The sequence below is a fragment of the Crocodylus siamensis genome, chromosome 4, assembly GCF_052110815.1.
Source record: "Crocodylus siamensis isolate JL-2025a chromosome 4, ASM5211081v1, whole genome shotgun sequence".
In the NCBI taxonomy this organism is placed as follows: Eukaryota; Metazoa; Chordata; order Crocodylia; family Crocodylidae; genus Crocodylus; species Crocodylus siamensis.
In genome coordinates, this window is record NC_143398.1 from 150,286,945 (window position 1) to 150,313,289 (window position 26,345).

General features: G+C 47.8%; 1 protein-coding gene across 1 annotated transcript; it reads left to right on the forward strand.

Moving 5' to 3' along the window:
- The first annotated feature begins 355 nt into the window (after positions 1 to 355).
- Positions 356 to 22,709, forward strand: LOC149866775 (calmodulin-like protein 4). The gene is made up of 6 exons (XM_090041649.1): positions 356 to 416; positions 3,583 to 3,717; positions 8,484 to 8,555; positions 9,296 to 9,439; positions 16,154 to 16,225; positions 22,630 to 22,709. Exons 1-6 carry the CDS (start codon positions 356 to 358, stop codon positions 22,707 to 22,709), a joined length of 564 nt encoding a protein of 187 aa, XP_089897775.1.
- Positions 22,710 to 26,345: the final 3,636 nt, after the last annotated feature.

Here is a 26,345-nt window from a genome sequence, read left to right on the forward strand (position 1 = left end):
CATGAGGCCCCATGACAACAAGGGTTGATTCAGACATTTGTTTTGATTGTTTTGGGTTGGTATTTTTTCATTTGTTTTGTCTTTTTAACAATTGCTTTTTGGGATTTTTTTTCATTTAAATCACGATGTGGTTTTTTTTCCATTATAAAATTTTTTTGCTGGAAAATGTTTGAGGCCAGCATGGGAAAGCGGCTAATATATTTGGAATGTTAGCATAAGTTAATAATGAACAAACACTGAATAAAGTGCTCTGTTCTCTGCACACTTCACAGCTTTACAGGACACCTTTCAAGTCATCAACAAGATCAAAAGTGATAACACTGAAGATGCTGAACTGCACTCCACTCTCCAGGCCATGGGGGTCCATTTAACTGATGAAGAGTTTCACAAAGCTTTGAAGAAAGTGACTTTGGAACGTGAGCTTTCCAGCTTTCCCTTTGCCTGTCTTCATCTGCCATGTGTAAGGATGCATCCAGATTGCATCCAGCTACTGGTGTGCAACCATTCTAGCCATCATATGTCCCTTTTGACATAAAGCAGCCACGTTCTAATCTCAGTTATGTCTTGGTGCAGTCCAGAGAGATACTCCAAGTCTACACTGGTGTTTCATAGTTTCATAGTTTCTAGGGTCGGAAGGGACCTGAGCAGATTATCTAGTCCAACCCCCTGCCATGGCAGGAAAGAGTACTGGGGTCAAATAACCCCAGCAAGATGTTCATCTAACCTCCTCTTAAAAAACCCCAGGGTAGGAGCCTGCACCACTTCCCTTGGAAGTTGGTTCCAGTCCCTAGCCACCCTGACCGTGAAGTAGCGCCTCCTGATATCTAACCTAAACCTACCCTCTGCCAGCTTGTGACCGTCATTCCTGGTCACTCCTGGCAGTGCTCAGGGGAACAGTGACTCCCCCAATGCCTGCTGATCCCCCCTGACTAGTTTATAACAGGCCACAAGATCCCCCCTCAGCCTTCTCTTTTGGAGGCTGAACAGGTTCAGGTCCCGTAGCCTCTCCTCATAGGGCCTGCCCTGGTGTCCCCTGATCATACGAGTGGCCCTCCTCTGGACCCTCTCCATGCTGTCAACATCCCTCTTGAAGTATGGCACCCAGAACTGGACATAGTACTCCAGTTGCGGCCTGACCAGTGCCGCATAGAGGGGGAGGATCACCTCCTTGGACCTGCTCAAGATGCATCTGTGGATGCATGCCAAGGTGCGGTTGGCCTTCCTAACTGCCTCCCCACACTGCCGGCCCATGTTCATCTTGGAGTCAGTGATGACCCCAAGATCCTTTTCTGCCTCCGTGCTGACAAGAGGGGAGTTCCCCAACCTGTAGGTATGGTGCTGGTTGTTCCTCCTGAGGTGCATCACCTTGCACTTGTCTGTGTTGAAACCCATCCTATTCTCATCCGCCCAACCTTGTAACCTGTCTAGCTCCAATTGTAGTCTGTTGCTTCCTTCTAGCGTGCCTACATTCCCCACATCTTAGTGTCATCAGCAAATTTGAACAGGGTGCTTTTCACCCCCTCGTCCAAATCACTGATGAAGATGATGAACAGTGCGGGCCCGAGGACTGAGCCCTGCGGGATCCCACTGCCCACGTCCTTCCAGGTTGAGAAGGACCCATCCACCACCACCCTCTGGGTGCGGCCCTCCAGCCAGTTGGCGACCCATTTGACTGTGGGTGTCTACACCACAGCCCCCCAATTTCTTAATGAGAACAGGGTGAGAGACAGTGTCAAAAGCCTTCCGGAAGTCCAGGAAGACTATGTCCACTGCTACCCCCGCATCTAATGATCTGGTGATCATTAGATGTGTGTGTGACTGAGAATAGAACTGATCCCCTGAAGTGTAAAGAAAGGATCTCAACTGCCCATTTCCATTACATCCCAGGCTGTCATTTGTCACTTTTACCACACTCACGTTGTCTCTAATGAATACCCTATCCCTCATGTGAGCACACAGAAAGGTGAATCTCAGATTCAGCAGAATCCAGCTTTAGATCATTGTGACTTGGGGTGATTCTACTGGTAGTATTTGGTGTAGCTCCACTGCAGTTATTGGAATTAGTGGGGTTACACCTTTTTCATCAGTCTGAAATCTGGCCCACTGGCAGGGTGACCTCCTGCTCATGTTGATTGCTGGCTGCTCAGATGGTATTGTGAGGTCTTGTCTCTCTGAGAAAAGTTGTACTGTTTCATCTCAATTGGTTTTAGATCAGTCTAGTTAAACCTGTGCAAGTCTAATGTAGAAGCACTTAACCAAGCTAACTGATGCTTACAGCAGGTTAATTTGGTGTAGGAACTTCAACTGTTGCAAACTAAAGTTATTCAAACAAAGTCTGAACCTGTTTAATGACTAAAATCAACATGGTTAACCCACTAAGAGATTTCTGGTGTAGCCCAGCCCAGCAGTCTGAACTTCCCTGGAGTGATTCTGGATTTGCACCAGTGCCAGGCAGATCTAGGCTCAGAAATTCAGCTTCTCAGCCCATGTCTGCATCCTGTGAACAACCTGGGTTATTGGCCTGGATGGAATGATCATGCAAGAATAATGGGCCGCATTTTTTCCAAGTCTATCATTAGAGAAGGCAAATTTTAAAACTACTGGAGAAAATGGCCAGATAACCAATGAAGGACTGGATCCTCTGATGTGCAGCAGTCTGGCCACCTCACAGTTTATGCATCTCCAGTGGTTTGCAGAAACTGAGAACCTTTCATTTGTCACTTTTAGTACTTTCCATGCTGAGCCCATCTCTGTCTGTCTGTCTCTCCATATCTCTGTGGCCTGCCCCATCATCTTGAACCATTTCCTATGGTGCTGAAGGTGGGATAGTGAATGTCAATGATTTTATGATTGCTTTGTCCGAAACTCAGCACTTCTCTGATTTTTCAGGTGAGTGAGGACTTGCTGGGGCAGAGAGAGATGGTGCTCAGCTCCACAGTCCACCCTATGCTTTGTGCATTCACTGAACTCAGCACAAAAAGGGTGAAAAGTGTGCACAGCTCACAATGAGCACTTCACACTCATGTAAATTCCTGCTGCACTTGAAAGGCTGTGCCAGCTGCTAGTGTGATCCATAGCCCTTCTTTCAGGACTGGCTCTGTTTGTAGGAATTAGAATTACTGTTAAACAACTCTAATACAGCTCTATTGCACATACAAAGGTCACCGCTACCAAGTGGCCAGATGTCCCCCCGCTTAGCCCATCAGGTGTTTGTTTGGTGCTGAGCACTTACTGATAGTATGTACATCTGTTCCTTTTTGAAGAAGAAACTCAACCATCCTTTGATGATCTCCAGTTACAGAAAGGGTAAGAGGTATGCACCCATCCTTATTCTGTGCATTAATGTGAGCATCAGCTAAAGCAACTCTATTGCTAGAGATATATTAAAAGTACAGGCAGCAAGGTGAAGGGCAGTGTTGCGGTTTACATCAGTGATATTAGGGTCTGTGCCACTTTCTAACAGCAAAGGCAGACATTTTTTCTGCTGGCACTGCCCTGCCTTCATTAATGCTTTCATCTGTTTCCTTTGCCAAATATGACCCCAGCTGAATAATAAGCTGCTCATTGTGTGTGTGTCTGCAGAGCTGAAAGATGCCACCAGCAAGATTGGAAGTGACAAGGTGGCTGTGGGTGACCTGCTGACCTGTATGAACAACATGGGAATCCAGTTATCAGATGAAGAATTCCAGGAGGCACTGAAGATTGTTTTTGTGGATGGTAAGTACATGTGGCCAGCCAGGGACCTGTTTCCAGCTTGCAGGCCCAAATTAGCATTGCTCACCCTTGAGATTTCACCTTCCATTTTACTATATTCTGTGCTTTCCTTATGGTCCCAGCTCCTGAAGTGTTGTAATTGTGCAAATATCCTGCTTTTTCTTTAAAAAATAGACATCTAGTCTCTGTGCTTCTGGAGAAAAGTCCAGCTGTTATCAAGTATAACTTGAAGGCTGGGAACTGGAAAGCAAATAATACAGACACACACACACATACACACACACAAGTTTTCTTTCAAACATAGCTAAAATATTTCATACGTTTCATAATCTGGGGGTCTTATGTGTAGGTCCTGGGTGGAACACACCAAATTCAAATGAAGATCTAATATCACTTACCTGAGGTAAGTGGGTGATCTAGAGGAAGCAGAAGCAGGGGAGGGCAACAGGGGAGGCCTTCTCATTCTTCCTGAAAAAGTAGGGTAGTTGGCTTATTACCTCAGGTGTCTGTATACAAATGCACAAAGCCTGGGAAACAAGCAGGAAAAATTGGAAGTCCTTGCACGTACATGGAATTACGATGTGACTGGAATAACAGAGACTTGGTAGGATAGCTCGTATGACTGGACCACCATCATGGATGGGTACAAACTGTTCAGAAAGGACAGGCAGGGGAGAAAAGGAGTTGCTTTTTCTGTAAAAGAGCCAGGTGATTGTTCAGAGCTTCAGTATGAAACTGGAGACAGGCCTGTCGAAAGTCTCTGAATTAGGTCAGAGGGAAGAGCAACAAAGGGGATGTCATGGTTGGTGTCTGCTGTAGACCACCAAACCAGGAGGATGAGGTGGACAAGGCTTTCTTCAACTAGCTGGTGCAGGTTTTTCTATCACTGGCCCTGGTTCTCATGGGGGGCTTCAATCACCCTGACATCTGTTGGGAGGGCAATACAACAGTCACAGGCAATCTGGGAAGTTTTTGGAGAGTGTTGTGGTCAACTTCCTGGAGCAAGTTTTGGACAGACCAACTAGGGGCCATGCTCTTCTTGACCTGCTGCTCCCAAACAGAGACGAATTGATGGGGAATGTAGAAATGGATGGCAACTTAGGCACCAGTGACAAGATGATTGAGTTCATGATCCTGAGGAAAGGAAGGAAGGGAGGAAGGATAGCAGCAAAGTAAGGAACCTGGACTTCAGAAAAGCAGACTTCGACTCACTCAGGGAACTGATGGGCAGGATCCCCTGGGAAGCCAGTCTGAGGAAGAAAGGTGCATATGCCAGGGGATAGGGCTAGGATTCAGAGAGACCTCAAATTGTAGAATTGGACCAAAATATATTTCATGAGGTTCAATAAGGACAAATGCAAAGTCCTGCACTTAAGACAGAACAATCCCATGCACCAGTACAGGTTGGGGACCAACTGGTTAAGCAGCAGATCTCTAGAAAAGGACCTGGGGGTTACAGTGGACAATAAGCTGAATGTGAGCCAACAGTGAGTCCTTGTTGCAAACAAGGCTAACAACATACTGGGCTGTATTAGTAGAAGAGTTGCCAACAGATCAAGGGAAGTGATTATCCCTTTCTAGTCAGCACTAGTGAGGTCACATCTGGAGTATTGTGTCCAGTTTTGAGCCCCCAGCTATAGAAAGGATGTGGACAAATTGGAGCGAGTCCAGAGGACAGCAGTGAAAATGGTTAAGAGGGTGGGGTACATGACTTATGAGGAAAGGCTGAGAGAACCAGACTTACTAAGTCTGGAGAAGAGAAGGCTGAGGGGAGATTTAATAGCAGCCTTCAACTCCCTGAAGAGTGGCTCCGAAGAGGATGGAGTTAGACTGTTCTCAATGGTGACAGATGACAGAACAAGGAGCAATGGTCTCAAGTTGCAGCAAGGACAGTTCAGGTTAGATATTAGGAAAAACTTTCTCACAAGGAGGGTATTAAAGCACTGGAACAAGTTTCCCATAGACGTTGTGGAATCTCCATCCTCGGAGGTTTTCGAGACTTAGCTAGACAAAGCCTTGGCTGGGATGATCTAGTTGGGGATGGTCCTGCTTTGAGCAGTGGGGTGGATTAGATGGGAAATGGCTGTGGCAAGCAGGGGGAAAGGGCAGCAAGCAGGTGCGTGGAGCTCAGTGACAGCTGTGTGGGAATGTGGGGCCAGCACCAGCAGGGTCCAGAGCGGGGCAGCAGGAGCACAGGGCCCAGACTGTAGGAGCTCTATGGAACCAGACTGACTCCCTCCTCTCCCTGCCTGAGCAGCACAGCCCGGCTCCATAGAGCCCCTGGCAGCCCAAACCTATGCTCCTGTTGGCTACAAAGGACCAACTCACAGGATTGTAATAAATCCTAGTTTATTGGACAGGATGTGAAGTTACCAATAAAATCATAAATGCAGACTTCGAGTTATGGGTGGTACTGGTCACCTGAGCACATACACACACACACGTGCACTCACTCATTCAAACCCATGTAGTATAGTGTGTAGTGGCTGCTGTAGTTTTTGTGAGCACTGGTGTCACTATATCTACTTATCTGAGGCCCTGGAGTCTGCTGTTGATGGTCAACTTCCTTCAAGGTGATATCTTCTCCAGAAGGGGTTGGAGTTTTTTTGTCTGTTTGTTTTTTCTGTTTTTTTGCACCGGTCCTGGAAGCACTGCAATACCAGGTCAATGCATTTGCCTGCTTGGTAGGTCAGGTGCTGGATGAAAGGGTACCACTAAGGGTTACACTTCACTGCCTTTTATCCCTTTCTGGCACGCTTGTATTAATCCCCCAGCATCATCTTGGCTACCCAATCCAAAGGACGCCATCCCATGTGGGTCTTGAGTAGTACCTGACAGCTGTTAATCACAGGGGTCTCTGCCTGCCCATACCTGAAGTTTCAGGAGTTCACCCTTGACTTATTGACTTAATGGCTGCATTGTTATGGGTTACAGGAATAGTCCATAGAGTGAGTGCTCAAGTTCCAGGAATCAGTTCTTTAGCTTGATTAGCTTAATATGGAGCTCCTTTGGCTAGGCTATTGTCTACTGATAATCATTATTCACTCGCATTGACTCAACAGATTTTATCACTTTACAATTAGTTTCAATGCAATTTTAACAATGGTCCAGGGTGTAACTTCATTCTACAGGGAGTACATTCCTTAAGCGTTCAAAAGTATAAAATATAAAATATAAAATGCCGTGGTAAAGATGAGACAGATGAAATATGAAAATGCACTGAGAAATATATAAAAATGCAATGTGAGGTAGTGAGTAGTAGATCAAAGGCTACTGGGGGCAGTGAGTTAGGTTAGCACAGGATATATTTACAGTCTTTGCAGTCGATATTTTAGTTCTTTTGTTTTCTTTAGTGGCACTGAGCTTAATTGATATGTAGATCTAGTTTCTAGGGTTCTGCTACAGAAAGCCACTTCAGCTTTCTGGCTTGCTCTGCAGCATGCCACACCCATTCAATGAGTGTGCTAGGTCTCTGTCAACACTGAGAAGGAAAAGAAATGCATAAAATGGAGGTGCAGGCAAGAAGGGGATTCTGTTAGATCCATGTCCAGAAGGGAAATGTACAAAAGGGGCTTTCTGCTATACTCCTGCCACCCTGCGCCCCTGCTGCCCGACTCTGGGCCCTGCTGGCGCTGACCCCAGTGCACTGGTGTGGACCCTGTGCTCCTGCCCGTCACTGTGCTCCATACGCCTTCTCGCTGCCCCTTCCCCCCTGCCTGCCACAGCCATTTCCCCATTCCCCCCCTCCCACCGCTCTCCTGCGCCATGTAGTTCACAGCTGCAGCGCTACAACTGCAGGAGCAGCTGGGACATGGTGCTAGAGTGAGTGGTGGGGGGGAGTGGAGTGGCAGGAAAAGAGCAGCAGTGGCAGGCAGGGGGCAAGTGGCAGCAAGCAGGAACATAGGACCTGCACCAATGCCCCGGCCAGAAGTGTCAGGAACGCAGAGCCTGAGCTTGCAGGAGCACTGGCAGGGACTCTGTCTCCCATGGGTGGAGTGGGGGGGGCAGGCTGTGGGCAAACCCTACCCCTCCACACAAGCCACAACCCTCCCCCGACACACTCACAGCCCCCCACAAAACTCATACTTGCCTACACACCACACACCCATTCCCCCACATCTATCTACTCCCCAACAAATCCCCACACACACACACCTTCTCCCACACCCCACGTACCCACAAACCTATACCCATCCTACTACTCACACCTTCCCACAATATACAAAAGTAAGACTTCATTTTAAGCTAATATACTATGACCTCTATGTACACTACACACACACATGTAAATCAGGACAAAAATATTTTTTTAATTGAAACTAATGAATGTTGTAGTACATGTTTGATTTTTAGAACATAATTTGGTATTTTTCTGGTTCCAAGATGGCAAAACCCCTTGCTGAAAGGAGTACCCCTGAGGGCAAGGGGAGGGACTTCTGGTGGCAAAGGTCAGGGGTTAGGGGGCAGGATTGCATTCCCAAAATGGCAACCATGGGATGGGGCACCTGTCAAGGGTCAGGGCTACCCATGCAGCCCTCAATGGCTTGCCTAAACTCAGTAAGCGGCCCTCTGCCCAAAATAATTGCCTGCCCCGGCTTAGGTGGACATGTCAGTCAAGATGGCTGCTATCACGTAAAATCTATCACTGCCAGTTGTCCTTTAGTCTCTATTTTCCCATCTGTGGGAATGCTATCCATGTGACCGAAGCCTCCTTGCCAGCTGGTTCCTGTCAATTATTTTCTCTCTCTAACCTATATCTTATCTCACAGGAGATGGGAAAGTGGATTTTAAAGAATTTTTGAAGGGTTTGACTGGCACTCAACAATCCTCCGAAAACATCGGTGAGTAAGAAAGCATACATTGAAAAGAGATGGATGCAGGTGCTTCATGTTGTTGAATTCTAGGTGTGTGTCCACAATGCTGGGAGGAATTTTAAGCATCTCCTTGGTGTATCTAACTCTTATCTGATATAGAATCTGGTCCATGGGTGACTGGTGCCTCCTGAGTCTGGTGGGGCACTTGCAGGCACCACTGGCTGCAGCAGGCTGGAGCTGGTGAGCTCCCACAGATGGCAGTGGTGGGGATGGCCCTGTCGGGGGGGGTGGGGGGGCACTCTTAGCACCCACAGATGCCACCAGCAGCGTCGCTGGCAGGGACAGCCCTGTCAGGGGGGCCCCTAACCCCTTGTGTTCTTCCTACACATCATGTATGATCTGGTTTCTAATGTGCAAGGCTTTGAAGAGTGGACTTGAGCACCTAAATGCTACTCTCTTCCATCATGTGCAAGTCCTTGGAAAGAAGTTAATGTAAAAGGTGAATGGGTCCTCCTCCCCTTGCTGATTTTTTGTGACTCAGTGTTAAGGGTCATGATAATGCATTACAAAAGTAGATGCTTAATCATGAATGCTTGGGGACTCGAGCAGAATGGAGTGGAAATGCACTTAGGTGCTTAGTCCACTTGGAGGCCCAATAGATGCAGCCTGCCCCTAGTAGCTTGTTTTCTTTTCTAACCACTCCCATTTTCTTACAATTATAAATACACTGTATTCACAAACTTCATGGCACCTTCTCGTGTTTACAGAGATGGAAGAAGCCATGAAAGTCATCCGCTCCATCAAAGAGGATGGGGTGGACATTCAGCAGCTGGAGTCCATCATGAGCAGTAGGGGCATACAGTTGGCCCCAGAGGAGATTCAGAATGCTCTAAAGCACATTACTTGTAAAGGTGAGCATCTAAAAAATTAGAATGTCTTTTTTCAGGGCTACTGAGTGTTGGAGGGTTTGCGGACACAGGAGGTTGCATTAAGGGTATGCAGAAGGACACTCATTTTATTTAAAATAAACACTTGGGCTGGATTGAATGGAATCTATTTCTTCACACTCATAGTTCTAGCATCAAAATCGACCCATTCGATGAGGGATGCATTTATGACCCTGTGTTATGTAGTGTACTATCCCTTGCTTGAGGATTTTAATACCTGTGTAGAAAAGGTCATGCAGATACCTCAAGAGGAACTATAAGCCATGGCCTTGTCCTCTTCATGAACCACAGTTATAACGCAGATATAAGACCCTTCTTTCTCTCAGCCCTTCACATCTCAGGGCTGGATGGAAATCCAAAACATTCTAAAATGACATGGCTGAGTCCCACTGCATTATTCTGTTGCAATGTGTGTGCAACTCCATAGATAGCAATGGTCTTTCTTGGGTATAAAACCCATGTAATGCTCTGGTGGCTTTGCCCCTGAACATTCCTATGTCCGTTTTCCTTCATTGTTATTTTTAAACTAACTCATCCCTTTTCTAATACTATGAATGACAAAGGTGTTTTCACTGGGATTAATTTGGTCCTGTGCCTTTAGTATGTTAGACAATTACCATCCAAAGCTCTTAGATGGCTTGGGAGAACCCCTCTTTTTTGCTTAGTACCTATTCATCATTTTTCCTTCTCTGAACTGAACTGTCTCATGCAGAAGATGGGAAGGTGAATTTGGAAGATTTCATGATGGCTTTGACCAAGAGTCAGCAATTTTCCCGAACTGAAAGTAAGTAGAAACTTCAGTGTACAGTACAGAAATAGGGACGTGTTCCTTTAAATGGCTTATGAACCTTCTAACAGTTCTCAGGATGTTCTGTGTCTTAGAAGTTGTCAGGATGTATGTTGCCTTACCTTATATATTATTGAATAGTTAGCAAATACAGTTATTCTGGGCCATATGCCTGTGCTGCTTGTTCATACTATTGTTTTGCTAAAGAGGAAAGGATGCAAAAGAAATTTTATTGTAAGCAAAACTCTCTGGCAAACAAAGATATTTTAGGAATAGTTTTCTCCCAATTTTTTTTTCACTGAAATGTGGTTGTTTTCTGAATCACTGTAGAAGTGGCTGAAAAACAGGAAAAAATAATTTCATGATAAAGAACACTGAGAAGTTTTTAGCCATTTTCCCATTCAAATTTAGAAGCACTCACAAATTTTCCAGCCAGCTGCAACTGGTGATAGAAGCTGATTGACAGAGCTACATTTTGTGTAATTTTGGTAGCACTCTTGGCGATGCAGCTGTGTTCTGTCAAGAGTATTTATGTATTGTTTATATCAGTGTTTCTCAACCACTGGTGGGACATGAAGGTCATGAAAGTGGGACTTCAACTCTTTTGAAAATATAATTAATTGTTTGATAATATAATATAATATAATATAATACTAAAATGCATGTAAATGTAAAAATACACTTCTTGGGGAAAGGGGGGTTTGTTTTTATCATGGTGGGACCAGGTTTTTTTGACCAAATGATTGGTGGGATGTAAGGTGCAAAGGTTGAGAACTGCTGGTTTATATGAGGTGACACTCATAGTCTACAGTCCAGATCAGTGATCCACTGTGCCAGGTGCTGTACAAACACCATGACAGATAGTCGCTACTTAAAGAGTTTACAGACTCCATAGACCAGAGGTGATCAGCCCATGTAGCCATGGTATTCAGTGTGTGGGGTTCCCCATGTGTCAGGATATTTGGCAGTAGGGAAGCAGTGGCAATTAATACCAAAATGAATACCACTACTGCTTCCCTGCTCCAAATTCACAAGCCCCAGGCAGGGCCCGGCCATGCCCCCTTCCCCACACATCTGGATCAGGGCTGGGCCATGTTGCACTACCTTCTCCCCCATACAGCTGGATTGAGGCCAGACCACACCCTTGCCCTGCCTCTTCAACTGAACTGGGGATAAGCCCTGCCCCTCCCCCCTCCTTCCTCTTCCCTTTCCCCATACACACATTTGGCCATGCCTCCTCACCTCTGCACAGCCAGACCAGGCCCACTGGCCAGATCTAGTCTGCAGATGGATTGGGTACCATTCATCCAGCCCATAGGGCAAAAAGGTTGAGCATCACTGCCATAGACAAAGGGTAGGTCACACAGCAGGTTAGTAGCAAAGTCAGGAACAGAATTTGTGTCTTCCAGCTCTCCAGACCACTGTGCTATCCACTACAGCAGTGGTTCTCAACCTTCGTAGACATAAGGCATCCTTTAATTGACTCTTATAAAATGCCAGTGCATAAAATTTCACTTCTTGTTTGACTACAGAAAAATAATAATGCAATCATTCTATTGCAAAGAATTCAGAAAGACTACAGCAGGTCAGACTATTTTAACCATAGATTTCTATTTAAAATCTCTGGGTTTATCTTGTGAATCATGTTTGCACACCTACCAGTGCTAACATTGTCTGGCACCTCATGGCATCCTTGAAATGATCTCAGGGTACCCCAATGGTGCCATAACACCCTGGCTGAGAATCACTGCACCAGAGCACTCTGCCTTTCCCAGGGCTTTTAGTTTGTTGTCATGACAAGGGGTGATCTAGAAATCAGCACTTTAAAAACTGTTCAGACTAAAGAGCTACCAGGCCCAATCCCAACTTCTTTTTCAGTCACAAGGGAAAAGAAAATTGGGTATAACTCATGTGTTTACATGGAGTTTTTTCAGCATTGTGCCTGCTGGCTTTTCCATCTGCTGCCTGTCCCCACTTGATTCTGTTCTGCCAGCTCTCGTAATATATAGTTTGAAAGGTTTCCCAGCTTGGCTTACTCTTAAAGGAATACCATCCTACAAAAGGAGCAATATTTCTATATATCAGTGACCTGTAGGGTGCATACAATACCAGCAGCATTACATGAAAGAGTGGAGAAGGCATATAGACAGATTCTCTTCTCATTTATCTCTATGAATGCCATCAGGGTTACTCCACCTCTCTGCTAGAATATGTGAGGTTATAACCTGGGCCACTGTTAAACCCAGAAGCTACATCATGCAATACAAAATAGAGTAATGTACCCAAAGCAAAACAATCCTATACAATCCATTGATGCATCACTTCAGGGGAACCCTGATTTCCAAGGCCTGAAACTTTTACAGATACCTATTGTTTCTTTCCTTTACCTATTCAAGAAGACAAGGTTAACATCCGAAGCCTGGACTGTATTCTGGACAACATGGGGATTTTCCTAACCCATAGGGAGATCCAAGAGGCTCTGAAGAACGTTACCACTGATGGTAAGTATTGAAAACATGTTTTATCCTTTGGTGGAGAGCAGTCTCCTGCAATTGCAGACCCATATGTATGCAGATGAATATGTATGGCTATATGCAGATGTAGTGGGGAGAGGGGTGTGCACATGTAATACACTTCAAAAAATCCCTAAAATATAGTTACAGTGTGACTTAACCCATCACAAGCCTTCACCACCCCTGTATAAATGCCACTTTCTATATAAAACAGGGCCCTGGGCGCACCATGCTACAGAGTTTCCTGAGGCTGCACCCAACAGGACTGCACCTCACAGTGCTACCATGGAAAGGAATATGGCAGTTTACATCTTTCCCTTCTCTCAGTTTAGGTGGTCTGTAGATTAGGGCAGGTGGCACCACACTGTTTACTTCCCTCTCACAGATTTAAAACTTTCTGCTCAGCCTTCTTGTTATAACTGCATTTTTTCTAGGAAAGCTAAAATTCTAACACAGGCTTGTCCAACATACAGCCCGTGGGCCACCATGCAGCCCACCAAGGCATTTTCTGAGGCCCACGGTGCTGTGACAGGAAACGAAAATAAACACTTTTGTTCCCACCCCTTGTTCCTCCCCCCGCCCCTCAGCAGCTTCCTAATGGCTGCTGAAGGGCTGGGAAAGGGACAATGTTCCCACACGGACCATGACAGCTTGACATTGCCAATGCGGTGCATGGGAAGAGGAGTAGCCATGTGCCTCTCGGGACAGGACGAGCCCAGCCAGAGCAGCAGGGGCTCAGCTGCACTTTCCCCCTACCTGTGCCGGTCAGTCCCGAGTGGCACACAGCTCTGCCGCCGCTTCTGCTGGCTGGTGCCAACCCAGGCGTGTCTGTCCCATCCGGAGCAGCACCCAGCTGAAGCTGGCTTCCCATGTGCTGCTGGGAACGGGAGGAGGCCGGCCAGGTCGGCACCAGCCAGCAGAAGTGGCGGCAGAGCCACGGGCCCTCAGGACTGACTGGTGCAGGCAGGGGGAAAATGCAACTGAGCCCCTGCCACTCTGGCTGGGCTTGTCCCATCCCTAGCAGCACGTGGCTTTGCCGTCGCTTTTCCTGGCTGGTACTGACCTGGTTGGGTCCGTCCCATCCGGAGCAGCATGCGGCTGAAGCCAGATTCCCACGTGCTGCTGGGGATGGGAGGAGCCCGGCCGGGTCTTCACTGGCCAGAAGAAGCGGCAGTGGAGCTGTGTGTCACTCGGGACGGGACGAGCCTAGCCAGAGTGACAGGGGCTCAGCTGCATTTTCCCCCTGCCTGCACCAGTCGGTCCTGAGCGGCACACGGCTTCGCCACCACTTCTGCTGTGTCAGCCTGGCCGGGCTCCTCCCGTCCCCAGCACCACGTAGGAAGCCAGCATGGGGGGGGCCTCAGCAAGTGGGGTCCTGGAATGACTTCTGCGGGGCAAGGTGGCGGGAGCCAGTGTCTGCTGGACCCCGCGCTCTGGGCTTGCAGCTCTGAGGCCACCGGGGTTGCTTACTCAGGCGGCTGGGCACCAAGGTGAGCAGGGCCATGTGGGCAGGTGGATGAGGGGCTGAGGTGCAGTGGCCATCTCACTCCAGCCCCCCTCAGGCAGCACCGTCTCGTGGGGCTGCGCTGCTGGGGGGATGGAGATGTGGAGCTGTTTATTTCTCCTCTTTAGTCTCTGGGGAAGTAGCTGGCTGGATGCAGAATGGGTCCCTCCTGCCCCTGCCCACCAGCAGCTAGCATGAACCTTGCAGGAACAAGCAGGTGCAGTAGGTCTACACAGGCCGGGTCTCTGGCCCAGGACAGAGGGTGTTTGAATATGGCTCGCCAGCCCACTGGGTGATAAAAAGTTCATGATCTGGCCCCACATTCAAAAAGGTTGGACACCCCTGGTCTAACACAATCATGTGACTCCAGGGACATTTGGTAGGCACAGGCCCAGAATGCCTATCATTTAGCCTTGTCCTTCTCAGGTTTAGTGCAGGCTGAGATGCATTTCATTGTAAACCTGCCCACTTCTAATTCATTGGCACAGTGTCAGTGACCATGCTTGCAGCCAGTGGCATAACCAGCAACTCTGGCACCCTGACCAAAACACTGGGAGAAGGGAGGTAAATGGGGAGCTGTCGCAGTGCACTCAGGTGCCCTGCGCCTGAGAGCGGAGACTGCTCTGGGGAGACCCCTAGTGGCAGAAAGGGGGAGGCTCAGATGCCAGTCACCAGGGCTGCACAGATGCTGGTTGCCGGGACAACTGGTAAAACCAGCTGACCAGGAAGGGGCAGGGCTTATCCCTTCTTAAGCCCAGGTAGGAGGCCAGGAAGGCAGTCCCTCTCCAGCAGCCACGGGAGTAAGGACTCAGCTCAGACAGACAGAGGGGAGGACTCTGGCCATGAGAACATCCCCTGGCCACTGCTGAGGTTGGTGGAGCCCTTCTTTCCCCGCTCCCTCGCTCTCTAGTAGGCAGTAGCTTTTTGTTCGACCAGATGGTCTAGTTTTTATGTTGTAGCCCAGGGACTTTATGTTTTATGTTTACTGTTTTGACCGGAGGACCGGGTGAGGCTATTAGGGGTGGAGGAGGCCTCATAGGAGCTCCACAGTACCATGGGGCCTCCTGGTGCCGGAGAGGGCGCAGCATTGTTAGCGGGCACATTGGCCCCAGCCCAGAAGCCCCGGAGCTAGGGGGCAGCGAGGAGCCCCAGAGCGAGAGATAGAAGGGGGCAGCGAGGAGCCCCAGAACAAGTGAGAGAAGGGGGGCAGTGAGGCCCAGAGCGAGCGAGAGAGGGGGCAGTGCGGAGCCCCGGGAGTAAAGAGGAGGGCCAGAAAACAACAAGGCCCAGGTTAAACCACGTCAACTCCATCTGTGAGGCTTGGGCTGGGGAGAAAAAGGAGCCGCAGGTAGCGCCTCCTGTCACCGGGGCGTGGAAAAATGGGCAGCCTCCTGCTGATTACAACCATCTTCTAATCAAATAAGATCAAGGCATGGCAGGCAAGTAAGCAGGTGGTTGGCCCATTACAGGAGGGTGGAGCCACTCCCAGAAAGGCTCCAATATTGATACTCCTGTCCCAGGAGCAAAGCACCAAGTAGCAAAGGGGCTCTTATTCCCTGGTCACTGTTGCCACGGTACAGGCTCCCCTGCACTGGGGCAACAACAGCAGCCCTTCTAAATTGGTACCTGGGGCTGGTGTTGCCCTCACCCCACCCTAGTTACACTGCAACTTCCAGTCAACTCCACTTCCCCTTTGCTTTCTGGTTGGGATTCAGTGAATCTTGTTAGCAGCAAGTGCAAAATACAGGTGCATATGCCTTAGCGGTGTGTACAATGGACAGTTTTTATGGACACCTTGGGAACGCCTTTTCTACAATGCTAGCCACGAGGTTTATTTCTCCTTCCTTAACCTTGAACTCTCCTTTTCCTCACAGATTCTGGCAAAGTGACTCTAAGCAAATTTATGAGGAGTGTGAGGGCTCTCCAGAAATTCTCCCACGGAGAAGGTGAGCATGCCAGGATGTTCAAAGAGGGATAGGATGTTCAAAGAGGGATAGGACGTAAAAGTCATAATGTGCTATAGAGGTGTTCATCTAGTCCTGCTCCACATGTCCCCATGCACATGCCCTATACCGCCAGTTCCATCTGTTCTCGGCTCTACTTGACAATAAGTACTTTGATCTCCCTAAGTAAAGCCTTTCCTGCAAGGCTAACCGTGAGTTAACACTGAACCAGTGCCCAGCATGGTGCTGAGAGGTACTAGTGCAGGCAGACATGCCACCACTCAAAGTGCCACGATATAAAATCAAGGTCTGGACCAGGGGTACACAACCCCTGGCACAGGTGCCAGAGCATGGGACACAAATGCATTTTGTTTGGCATGCATGTCTTGAGGCAGTCAGCAGGGAAGGGGCAGAGACTGCACTGCCACAGCAAGGATCAAGCCCCTCATGGCTCTCCTGCTGTCTGTGAGTGAGCATATAATCTGTATATGTAAGATCACCATTTTGTGGCACATCACAATAATAGCAGCCATTGTGTTTAGGGCGTTGCAGGTTCAGTAATGCCAGTGTTGCAATATGTTCTCAAATGCCACCAGCGTCTTACAAGTTGAAGGTTGCAGGGTTTTTTGGCACGCTGCCCAAAAAAGTTGCTGGCCCCTAGTTTGCACCATGGAGGGCTTTACATAGGAAAGCATTTGAGAACATATTGCAACACTGGCATTACTGAACCTGCAACCCCCTAAACACAATGGCTGCTATTATTGTGATATGCCACAAAATGGTGATCTTATATATACAGATTATATGCTCACTTACATAAATAAGACTTTTTTAAACCTTTATTATAACAAATGTTAAAAACAAAAGGTGAAAGTGCCAATGTGCAGAGTTCTCCATGGGGCTGGGCATGAAACACTTGTCAGTTACAAACTCCCATTATCCCCAGAGATTGAAATCCCCTTTTTCTTCCTCAATATCCTTCTTCATGGCGTCACAAGTTTAATAGGACTAGCTGACCCTCTTCCACCTTGCAGAGTACCCCCTTGATGGCCCAGCATGACATAAATTGGGCCACATTCTGTTGCAAGGTGACGTATGCAAACTCAGGTGAGTGCTCAAGCCAGGAACCAGAAGAGTTGGAGGGTATTGCCAGAGTCTGGCCCCCATAAGCTGATTTCTAAGACTCTTCAGGGTCACCATTTTAGTCTGGCCCTGAAGGAAATTGCCCAAATTTCCCCTCAGCTGCTCAGTACAGAATAAAAAGAATGTACAGTCTTGGAGAAGTCCAAATCCAGTATGCCAAGGAGGGTGCTGCAGGCAACAATGCACAGCTGCAGCCAGGAGAAGTCCAGGAAAGTATGGAAAAGCATCTCCTCCACCTCCTCCTTTCAGAAGGGACAAGCCACCAATGCTACCAGGTCTAAGTGGCAAACAAAGGTCCCAGTGGTCAGAGCTCCTTGCAGCTGCCACTGAAGGTTTTCAGTCCTCTGGGCAGTGGTCACTTCATACAGGGTGTGACAGGTCAGGTGGGCTTACTTGGGTGTTGCTGCTGCTGGATCTCAAAGCAGATCCCACTGCTATTCTTGTTGGACATGGGAAGGGGCAGTAGGGTACCAGGCCCACTGCTTTTCTGGCTGTCCATGGCTAGAGAGATAGGCAACAGTGTGTCCAGCAAACAGCCATCGGGGAAAATCCATTTGACACAGAGGTGGTTCTCCAGGTCAACAAAATCATCCACAAGGAGGGCAGCCCTCACTTCAACGAAGAGACACAAAGAAAAGTGGATGGAGTGCAAGCCCAGGCTGCCCGGGCTTCAGCTGGGAGCCAATAGACATGTAGTACACGTGTGTGTGTGTGTGTGTGTAATTATGTTGCATGTGTGAGTATATGTGTATTTGCACATGCATGCATTGTGTCCACAGGGCAGTTTCTTTCTTTCCTTTACCGTTCTAGAAAGGGGTCTGGCTCCATTTTGATCAGGAATTTTGCTAAATAGAGTTTGAAATAACACCTTTCTAAACTCCCTGCAGTGCTAATAGAGTACTTTAAAATGTGATCACTGGCTATGAACTGTGGGAAATTATTAACCCTCTTCAAAAAGGGGTGGGGAGCTGCTGCTGGGGTGGGATTTATGTGAATGGTTGTAACTGTTCCCCTTGCAAGCTCCTGCAGCCACAGGAAAGAACTTCAATGGCTGTAAATGTAACCCTGAATGCAACAATGTTGCTTTGCTTTTATAGAAGACTCTTGTAATGTTGAGCCCTTAAGGCATTTAAAAAATATATTGGTATGTTACACAAGATGCATCACTCAAGTGAGCTGGCCAAGCTATATTCTTCCAGACTGCAGCTCCCTTCCAGCATTGTCTGGATTCAGTATTTCTCACTCTGAGCAGAAATCTGCACTCACTCAAAGCCTGCAGTTTAGAAGTTGAAATATTGTCTTAGTGAGGACTAACAATTTTTCTGATGGGTTTCTACAGATGAGTTATATTTGATTGTAAAATAATGTCTGAGCATGCTCAGGTGGCATCTGCTAAGATTTTCAGAGGGATTCAGTAACATGTTAACCCATTGGTGGCACAGGAAGTTTGTTGTCTCTGCCCTTCTGATAACCTAAAGCAATGCTTTTCAACCGGTGTGCTGTGAAGAGCTCCCTGGCATGCCACAAGAATTTTGGAATGAGAAGCCTGTTCTCCAGCTGCCTACCACTAATGAACAAGCCGCACCAATGAGATATTCACAGAAGATTTGCACATGTTGGCTATGGGGGAGAGAAAACCAGTCAAGCAGAAGGAAATTCATCTACTGCTCGTGTGCTGGCTGTGGAGGATGCACAGTTCATGAGCCTCTGAACAGCTGTACCACTGAGTTTTGCCACAGCAATGAGCTACAATGAGTTCATAAGCTTGAGGATGGGGAATGCCTTAACAGTTGTGCCGCCAAAAAAAATTATTAATGTAATTATGCCTTGGGCAGGAAAAGGTTGGGAAACACTGATCTAGAGGCTGCAAGTTGGAGGACATAGCAGAAGCACTTACAGCATGGCCCTGTCAGATTCCAATGAAATTCCAGGTCCAATGAAATTCTGCTAAATACACTGTCACAACAAGGACACAAGAACCTTTTAGACTAGGAACAGACATTCACAGAGCCTGAGCCTGAATTGATTCAATCTTTGCAGGTTAGTCTAAGCTGGCTAGGCTGAACCAGTTTGTAACCAGACAGACATTCGCTCTGGACTGAGGAAATTCAGGCACATGCCTGCAGTGGCAAAGACTAGAAGCTAGGGGGCACTACAGCATCCCTTGCACAGTGCTGAGCTGAGGTGGGGTGTGGCAGCAGGACCTCTGATTAGTGAGGTCTGGCTGCACCATGCCAGGCTTTTCCCCACTCACTGCTCAAGGGGTGGGAATGTTGCCAAACCCCAGCCCCTTGCTAGTTCTCTAAGGCAAGGGAGGGGTGTCCATTATATGCATCTGTTAATGCTATAGACCTTTTCAATCTCTCTCCCTGCTTCTTTATACTGTCTGCAGCAAACTGACAGGCAAGCAAGCCAGAAGGGGGCTGTAACAGTGTTTATCATCCCATTAGCAAAACAATAGCCTCTCTCCATTAGTTCACACTCTTCTTAAACAGCTTACCAGCTGACCTGTTGATTAGCTCCAAAAAGCCCTAATCAGTCACTGTTCTGTCTGCTGTCCCAGGAAATTGGAGACACACACAGACACCTCTCGGCATTAGCTAGCATACCACATACTGTCCATGGGGCAGGGGTCCGTGCTGTGGGAGATGGGAGGGAGAGAGTGGGGGATTCCTGCTTAAGCAGGGAGCAATGAGGTGGGGGTTAGGGCAGGGGGAAGCCAGGTAGACCCTGCTGTTGTCTGCAGTCTCTGCCAGAGCTCCAGCCGTGGAGCAAAAGGGAGGAACCAGCTCTGCTATGGAACAGAGAACCCTGCCCAGCTCAGAGAGCATGCCGGGATGCCAGGGGAGTCTGGTGCATCTTAAACCAGCAAGGGGCCTGGGACAGACATTGCGTAAACTGGTTTGAGCCAGATCAGTTAAGTTTGATATACTACATTCAACCAGGTTTATTTCAAACCGGTTTCAGCCATTTTCAAACTAGTTTATGTGCACTGAACATCTGTTCCATTACAGGTTTAAACCAGTTTCTGATCACTTAAACCAGTTTATTTGTAATGTGTGTCCCTGGGCCAGGTCTTTGTGACCTGGCTGCACTGCAGTCCACCACTCCTTCCAGTAGGAGAGGAAGGGGTGGGGAGAGGGGAGAGAGATGATTATTACCAGTGTCAGAGAGGGAGTGGAAGAGAGCAGGGCAAGGAGGTTTGTGGAGGGGTTGAGCAAGCAGCACAGGACAGGGAAAGGGATACAACAAGCTGAGCTACTTGACACTGACCCCCAATGCTCCAGGCTGGATCCATTCACTTTGGGGGTCAGATCCAGCCCAGAGGCTGTAGGTTGAACAGAATTGACTTAGACCATTGGCCCAAGGGAGATAATTAATGTCATGGTGAAACTGACATCACCAAAAATGTCCTTTCATCAAGAACTGAAAGAAGCCATGGGCACTAAGAAAACTGCAGCTCTTAATACTTTTAGCTTTTGAGAGACTTCCTGCAGACCCACTGGCTTTGCAACCAGTTTGCATTGAAGAGTTTGGGTCCATATCTCACTTACACTAATGTGTTCCCCTTTATGCAGCTCTAATAATAGAATGGGCCCTTAAATAACGGAGCCTGTTTCTTGCCCTGCACCTTATTCAGTCACTGGTGCCAGGTGGGTGTGAATTAGTTCAATGCCAACTAGGAACTTTTTGTTTTAACCCATTTGGCACTCGTGTTAACAACAGCAGGGACAGCAGAACCATCCCCACTGTGTAAAGTGCTCTTGGGGAGTCAAGCCCCATGATTCCCCTTTAACTTTTAAATGCACAGCCCAGTTGCTGCCTTAATACAATTTGTTGTATTTCATTCTTAGTTCTGCAAAGCCTTTGTGCACTGATATCTCCAAAATCTGACACTGCACTGAAGGCTGCTGGAATTTTCCTTCCAAAGGAGAGCAGGTTTTGGCTGTACAACTGCAATAATGCAGGATTAAATCCTTTCTAAACTTAGCTTGTTATGCAGTCCACTATCCAGAGTGATACAAGCCACACCAAACCAAAATGGTAATTAGCTGAGCCGGTCCCGAGTTCCATTACAAATGCTGTCTTCAGCTGTCCTTTCAACTGCTCTTCTAGGAAAAATTCAAGTGTTTTTTTTTAATTTTTAAACATTTATTTCCATCTCTCCAAGGAAAAGAGGCTTATGTTGGAGCACTGGACTCAATTCTGACTGAAATGGGAATCCACTTGAAAAACAAGGAACTCCAAGAGGCACTGAAGCATGTGACAGTAGATGGTGAGCTTTGCAGGGAATGCAATGCTGGGCCAAAGAGCCAAAAGGGAACCAGATTTCCCAATGTGGCAAATGCTGGATCCAGGTGGCCCACAAACATTGGGCTTTGGCTGCATATGGCAATGAGAGCTTCCCCTGTGCTGTGGCTAGGGAAAGAGCTGGTGGCCAGGTCCTAATGCCCACCACTAACCCAAGCTGGGTCATCCAGCCCACTACTACAACAAGGTTGCCAGTCACTGGCCTAAGAAACCAAGATTGCACATTTTCAGTTTGGAGTCACAAAGGTACTCTGTTCCAGTGTCATCATTTTGATTTGTTTCATTTTGATTTGCATGATGTAAGGACACACAGAAGTGTTTTAGTATTATATAAACAACAAAGTGACAAGAACCAAAATGTTTCAGTGTTGCCAAAAGAAAGATCGGTGCTCTACTCTGAATCTCCTGCCATGGTATCCCATATGGTACACTGGTGAAGATGTGAAATTGTCTCTATCCATGAGCCATTTACAGGGCCTGATCACCTACTGAAATGGACATATGAACAGCATGCTGGGATTTAGAAACACTCTCCAGCCCTGATTATCCTGGCAAAGAGTGAGAAAAGTCATAGGCTCCATCAAGCTGCTATGTATAAAGAGTTGCTGTTAGTCACTCCAACTCTCCACATTCCACATTGGCTAACCTGGCCTGGGCTGCCTAGTGTCTCTTTGATGTCCTGGCCTGAATCAGGTGGTCTGGAAGAGGCTGGTGGACAATGTTGTATGAACATGTTAATGTCCATTTCTAAAATTAATAGGCCCAATCCATAGCAGAGGTAGATTGGAGTAGGTCTGCTCATATCCCTAGAGTTACTCAGAGGTTCACAAAGTGTCAACCTAGCCCATGACTGATCTTCAGGGGCCACCCTTAAGGTGTAATCAATACTCAGCCTACCTGCTACTCAGAGCCAATTACTATCTTTCTGCCTGACCAGCACTTTAACTCTGCAGAAAATGGGAAGGTGAAGGTGAGCGACTTTCTGGAGAGCATGATCAGTACACGGAGAGCTTCCCTGGCTGATAGTGAGTAAAGGCCTTGCCATGAGATTGGGTAAAACATGTTATAATGACACTAAGCTCTAATTTATTTCTCTGCAGGGAACGTGTGTACATGCCACAACTCTGCAGCATGGCTTTGCAAGCACCTATAAACCCAGCTAATCCAGAAGGGCCATTCCCTACCTAAGAGGCTTATGACCTGCTGCAACTTCAATGTTAATGGATCTGGCCCTTTAGCTATAATAGATCCAGATGACCCACATTCCTCTTCCAGGGATCATCTTTAGAACATGGGGCCTGATTATTTTTCAAGTTATTTTTACCTTGGCCATTTATTTCACAAAAGGAAAACTGCTCCAGTGCAGAGGCACCCAGAACAAAGTCCGGGCAACATTGCTAGCCAGCTGGAACTCTCCAAATAACATGAAAGGGAGTCTTTGGGCTCTCTGCACTGGAAAAGACTGCACCCAAACTGAATAAACATTATGAGGTGAGGCCCCATGACAAAACAGTCAAGAACATGTATTTGGTCCATTGCTCAATAAATCCACTATGCAGCACAGTGGTCATGTCTATTGGCTGACCACTCAGGCCTATGTATCAGTTCAGGGTCAAGAGGGGTGTTTTCCAGTTCAGGCAGCCCTCACTAAGATCTTAGAGTTTAATCATTTGTTCCATCCATTGAAGGGGACAAGGTACACGTAAGTCACCTGGAGTCCATTCTGGGCAGAATGGAGGTCTTCCTAAGTGAGCAGGAGTTCCAGGAAGCATTGAAGCACACCAACGTAGGTGGTGAGTATCATAGATACCTCTGGAGGTACGTGCACTCCTGTACAGTTACTGGTTTCAAGAGGAGAACCCGGGTAAGTCTTTATGATAGAATCTTGCTGTACCCAAACCAAGGACCTGTTTGAACAAGATCCTATCTCTCACCACCACACTCTGCCCTCTGGCTGTGGCACTTACGTCCGTTCTGTGGCACCATCTGCCTGGTTTTTTTTTGTGTGCCAGACAGATCTGCTGCATTGAGGAGTAACTCAGAAAGCTCTTGCATGTTGCTTAATTACAAATATGCACTGCAGACGGTGGGGCAAGAAGCAGGAGTGGCTATGTCTGAGGGCACATGGTCTCATTAACTATCCTCGTGTCCTTAACACAACATGTCTCCCTTTTCAGGCTTCTTGCCTCCTTGTAAACCTTGGTCAACAGGCAGCCTCATAACTAGGGACCTACCTAAGTCACAGTGAGACAACGGGTTTTTGTGGCCCACTCACAGAGTGCACAGCCAATCTTGTGGGTATTTCACAGTAGCCCTGCCCCTCACTGGTGATTGGTGGAGAGTGCCTTCACTCAGCCTGCATCACTGCCACTTTTTTTTTTCTGATTGATTTTGTGGGAAGTCATGGCCAATGCTGGATTTCCCAACAATCACAGCAATTGTGAACAACACGATTTTTCACAGTCTTCATGAAACTGTGATTTAGGGAAGTCCCTACTCGTAACATTGCTTTCAAGGTTAGGATCCCCCCCAACTCCCTATCCTGCACAACTTGGTTACACACCACACCCAGGGTGTAGCCCAGGATGCCCTTCTTCCAGGACATCTCATAGAACTAGACTTACAGGTAAATCTGGCCAATAACAAATTGGACTCAGAAGAACTCTTTCCCAGAGCTCTCCTCAATTTCCACTCACCCCAAGAATGGTGAGAAGGGAAGAAGATTCTCAGCTTCATGACATAAAAATGCCCACTACTATTGCAGACAACTATGTTTGGCAGAGACAAAAGGGAATCCACTTCTGTGATTTTCCTTCATTATGCAAATTTGGGCTAGAATTTTCAGAAGAAGCTGGGAGCACTGAGTGCCCATCTTGAGTTTGAGGGACTGAATGCCACCTTCACCAAGAGTTCTGGATCCTCAGCACCTGGAAAAAAATTAAAGTCTTATTATTTAAACATGGCATCTGTGACAGGACAGGCCCTGGAGTGACCATGGCTCCCCTAGGGCCACCCTAATCATGCCTTCACTCCCAGTCCTTTACATAACCTCCCCTATTCATTCTACCTGCTATGCCTTGATGTTCCTTTATTGTTAATTTGGAGACTGCCCTCAAGTCCTGGATTCTCCCACTGTCCGCTGCCAATCTAACTGACCCATCTGGGTCTCTGGGTCTTTAACTTGCTAACTCCAAACTACTCCATTATCTACATGTGTCTCTCCACCACGGTAAACCTACAGATGCCTGGCTGGCAATGTGAACCAGTGGTCACCACCTATGGCCCAAATGGTAAGTCTCAGGGCTCTTAATCGTGGCTTCCTGCTGCCCCCATGCCCATGCCTCACAGATGATCTTAGCCTATAGGTTACTCTGGCTGTTAACTGGTGGCCTGTGACCACTGGTTCTGGCCTGACCTTTTCAGTCTTAGCCTCTTGTTAGCCCCTGGCCACCTTGAATGTGCCCTCTGGGCTCAGGCTCTGGCTTTCTTGGCCCCCAGCCACCCCTGTTTCCCCTCCCCACCCCGTGAGCTCAGGCTCTGGCCTTCTCAGCCCCTGGCGCTCTCAGCCCCTGGCTTCCCCTACTGCTCTGTTCTCAGGATCAAGCCCTGGGTTTCTTGGCCTCAGCCTGCCTATGCCTCACTCTCAAAATCAGGCCTGGCCCCTCTTGACCTCAGCTTGCTTCTGCCTCATGCCCCTAACAGGGCTCAAAACCTGGCATGCCCCTCAAGCACCCTATAGCCACATCTGGTGCTCCAATATAAAACTAGAACAAAAATACAAGCAGCAGCTTTAAACTCAAAGTCACCCCTTCCGGGTCATCATACTACTACCAAGCCACCTCCCCAGTGGCAACATGTAGGGGGTGTACGTGTACCCCCTGAGAGTGCTGGTGTACCCCCTGACTGGCCATGCTCCCCACTTAGGCAATGGGCAGGGAGGGGGGGCAGGTGGGAGCACCAGTGCCCACCCCCCTCGAGCACCAGCTGGGGAGTGAGAGCGTCAAATGTACCATGGCCACTTTTGGGAGTAGTGTGGCTGCTCACCAGTTGGTACATTTTGCCATGCGAGATTGGCCACAGGGGATACTTTTGCCTCTGGTCACTGACTGATCGCTGGGGGGGACACATGCCCCAACCGACTAAGGTGGCACCAGTCGCCTACGCACCCCCACCATCTAGGTGTCTTAGCCATGGAAGTACCAGACAAGGCCTGCAGTTTCCACACCTCAGCCTGAGCTGGCAGGAGCATCTCTCCTTGCCACGTTCAAGGCTGCACTGGCCTTCTGCTTCAGAGACCCAGGCTTATATCCCCTTCTGGTTAAGGATCTGCTGACTGGCCCCACCTGTGTCCCCTAAGCCTCCAAAGCAACCTATTTCAGTGCTCTTGCTGCCTAACCAGGGCTCTGTGCTATCATCCTATTGTTAGGCAGCTATTGTGCCCCACAATAGGTACTTGCTACCTTTGGGTCTCTGGCTGCCTGCTGTCCTACAGCACATAGGCCGTGGAACGGGGTGGGCCACCCAGGCCATGACCCGACCAACTTTTAGCACGTTAATTTATACAACTCACAAGTCTGCGATTGTCATTCCAGTTAAAACTGTATAGCTATTTGTTTTAACTGCATAGCTAGTTAAATTAACGTGATAAAAGTTGGTCGGGCCATGGCCC

What these genes read in the sequence shown, in the direction of transcription:
- LOC149866775 (XM_090041649.1), top strand. Translation starts at nt 356, where the DNA reads ATGGGGGTCCATTTAACTGATGAAGAGTTTCACAAAGCTTTGAAGAAA. An exon ending in GAAGAAAGTGACTTTGGAAC is followed by an intron (nt 417 to 3,582) that starts GTGAGCTTTCCA and finishes GTGTGTCTGCAG; the next exon opens with AGCTGAAAGATGCCACCAGC. An exon ending in GAAATTCTCCCACGGAGAAG is followed by an intron (nt 16,226 to 22,629) that starts GTGAGCATGCCA and finishes TTAACTCTGCAG; the next exon opens with AAAATGGGAAGGTGAAGGTG.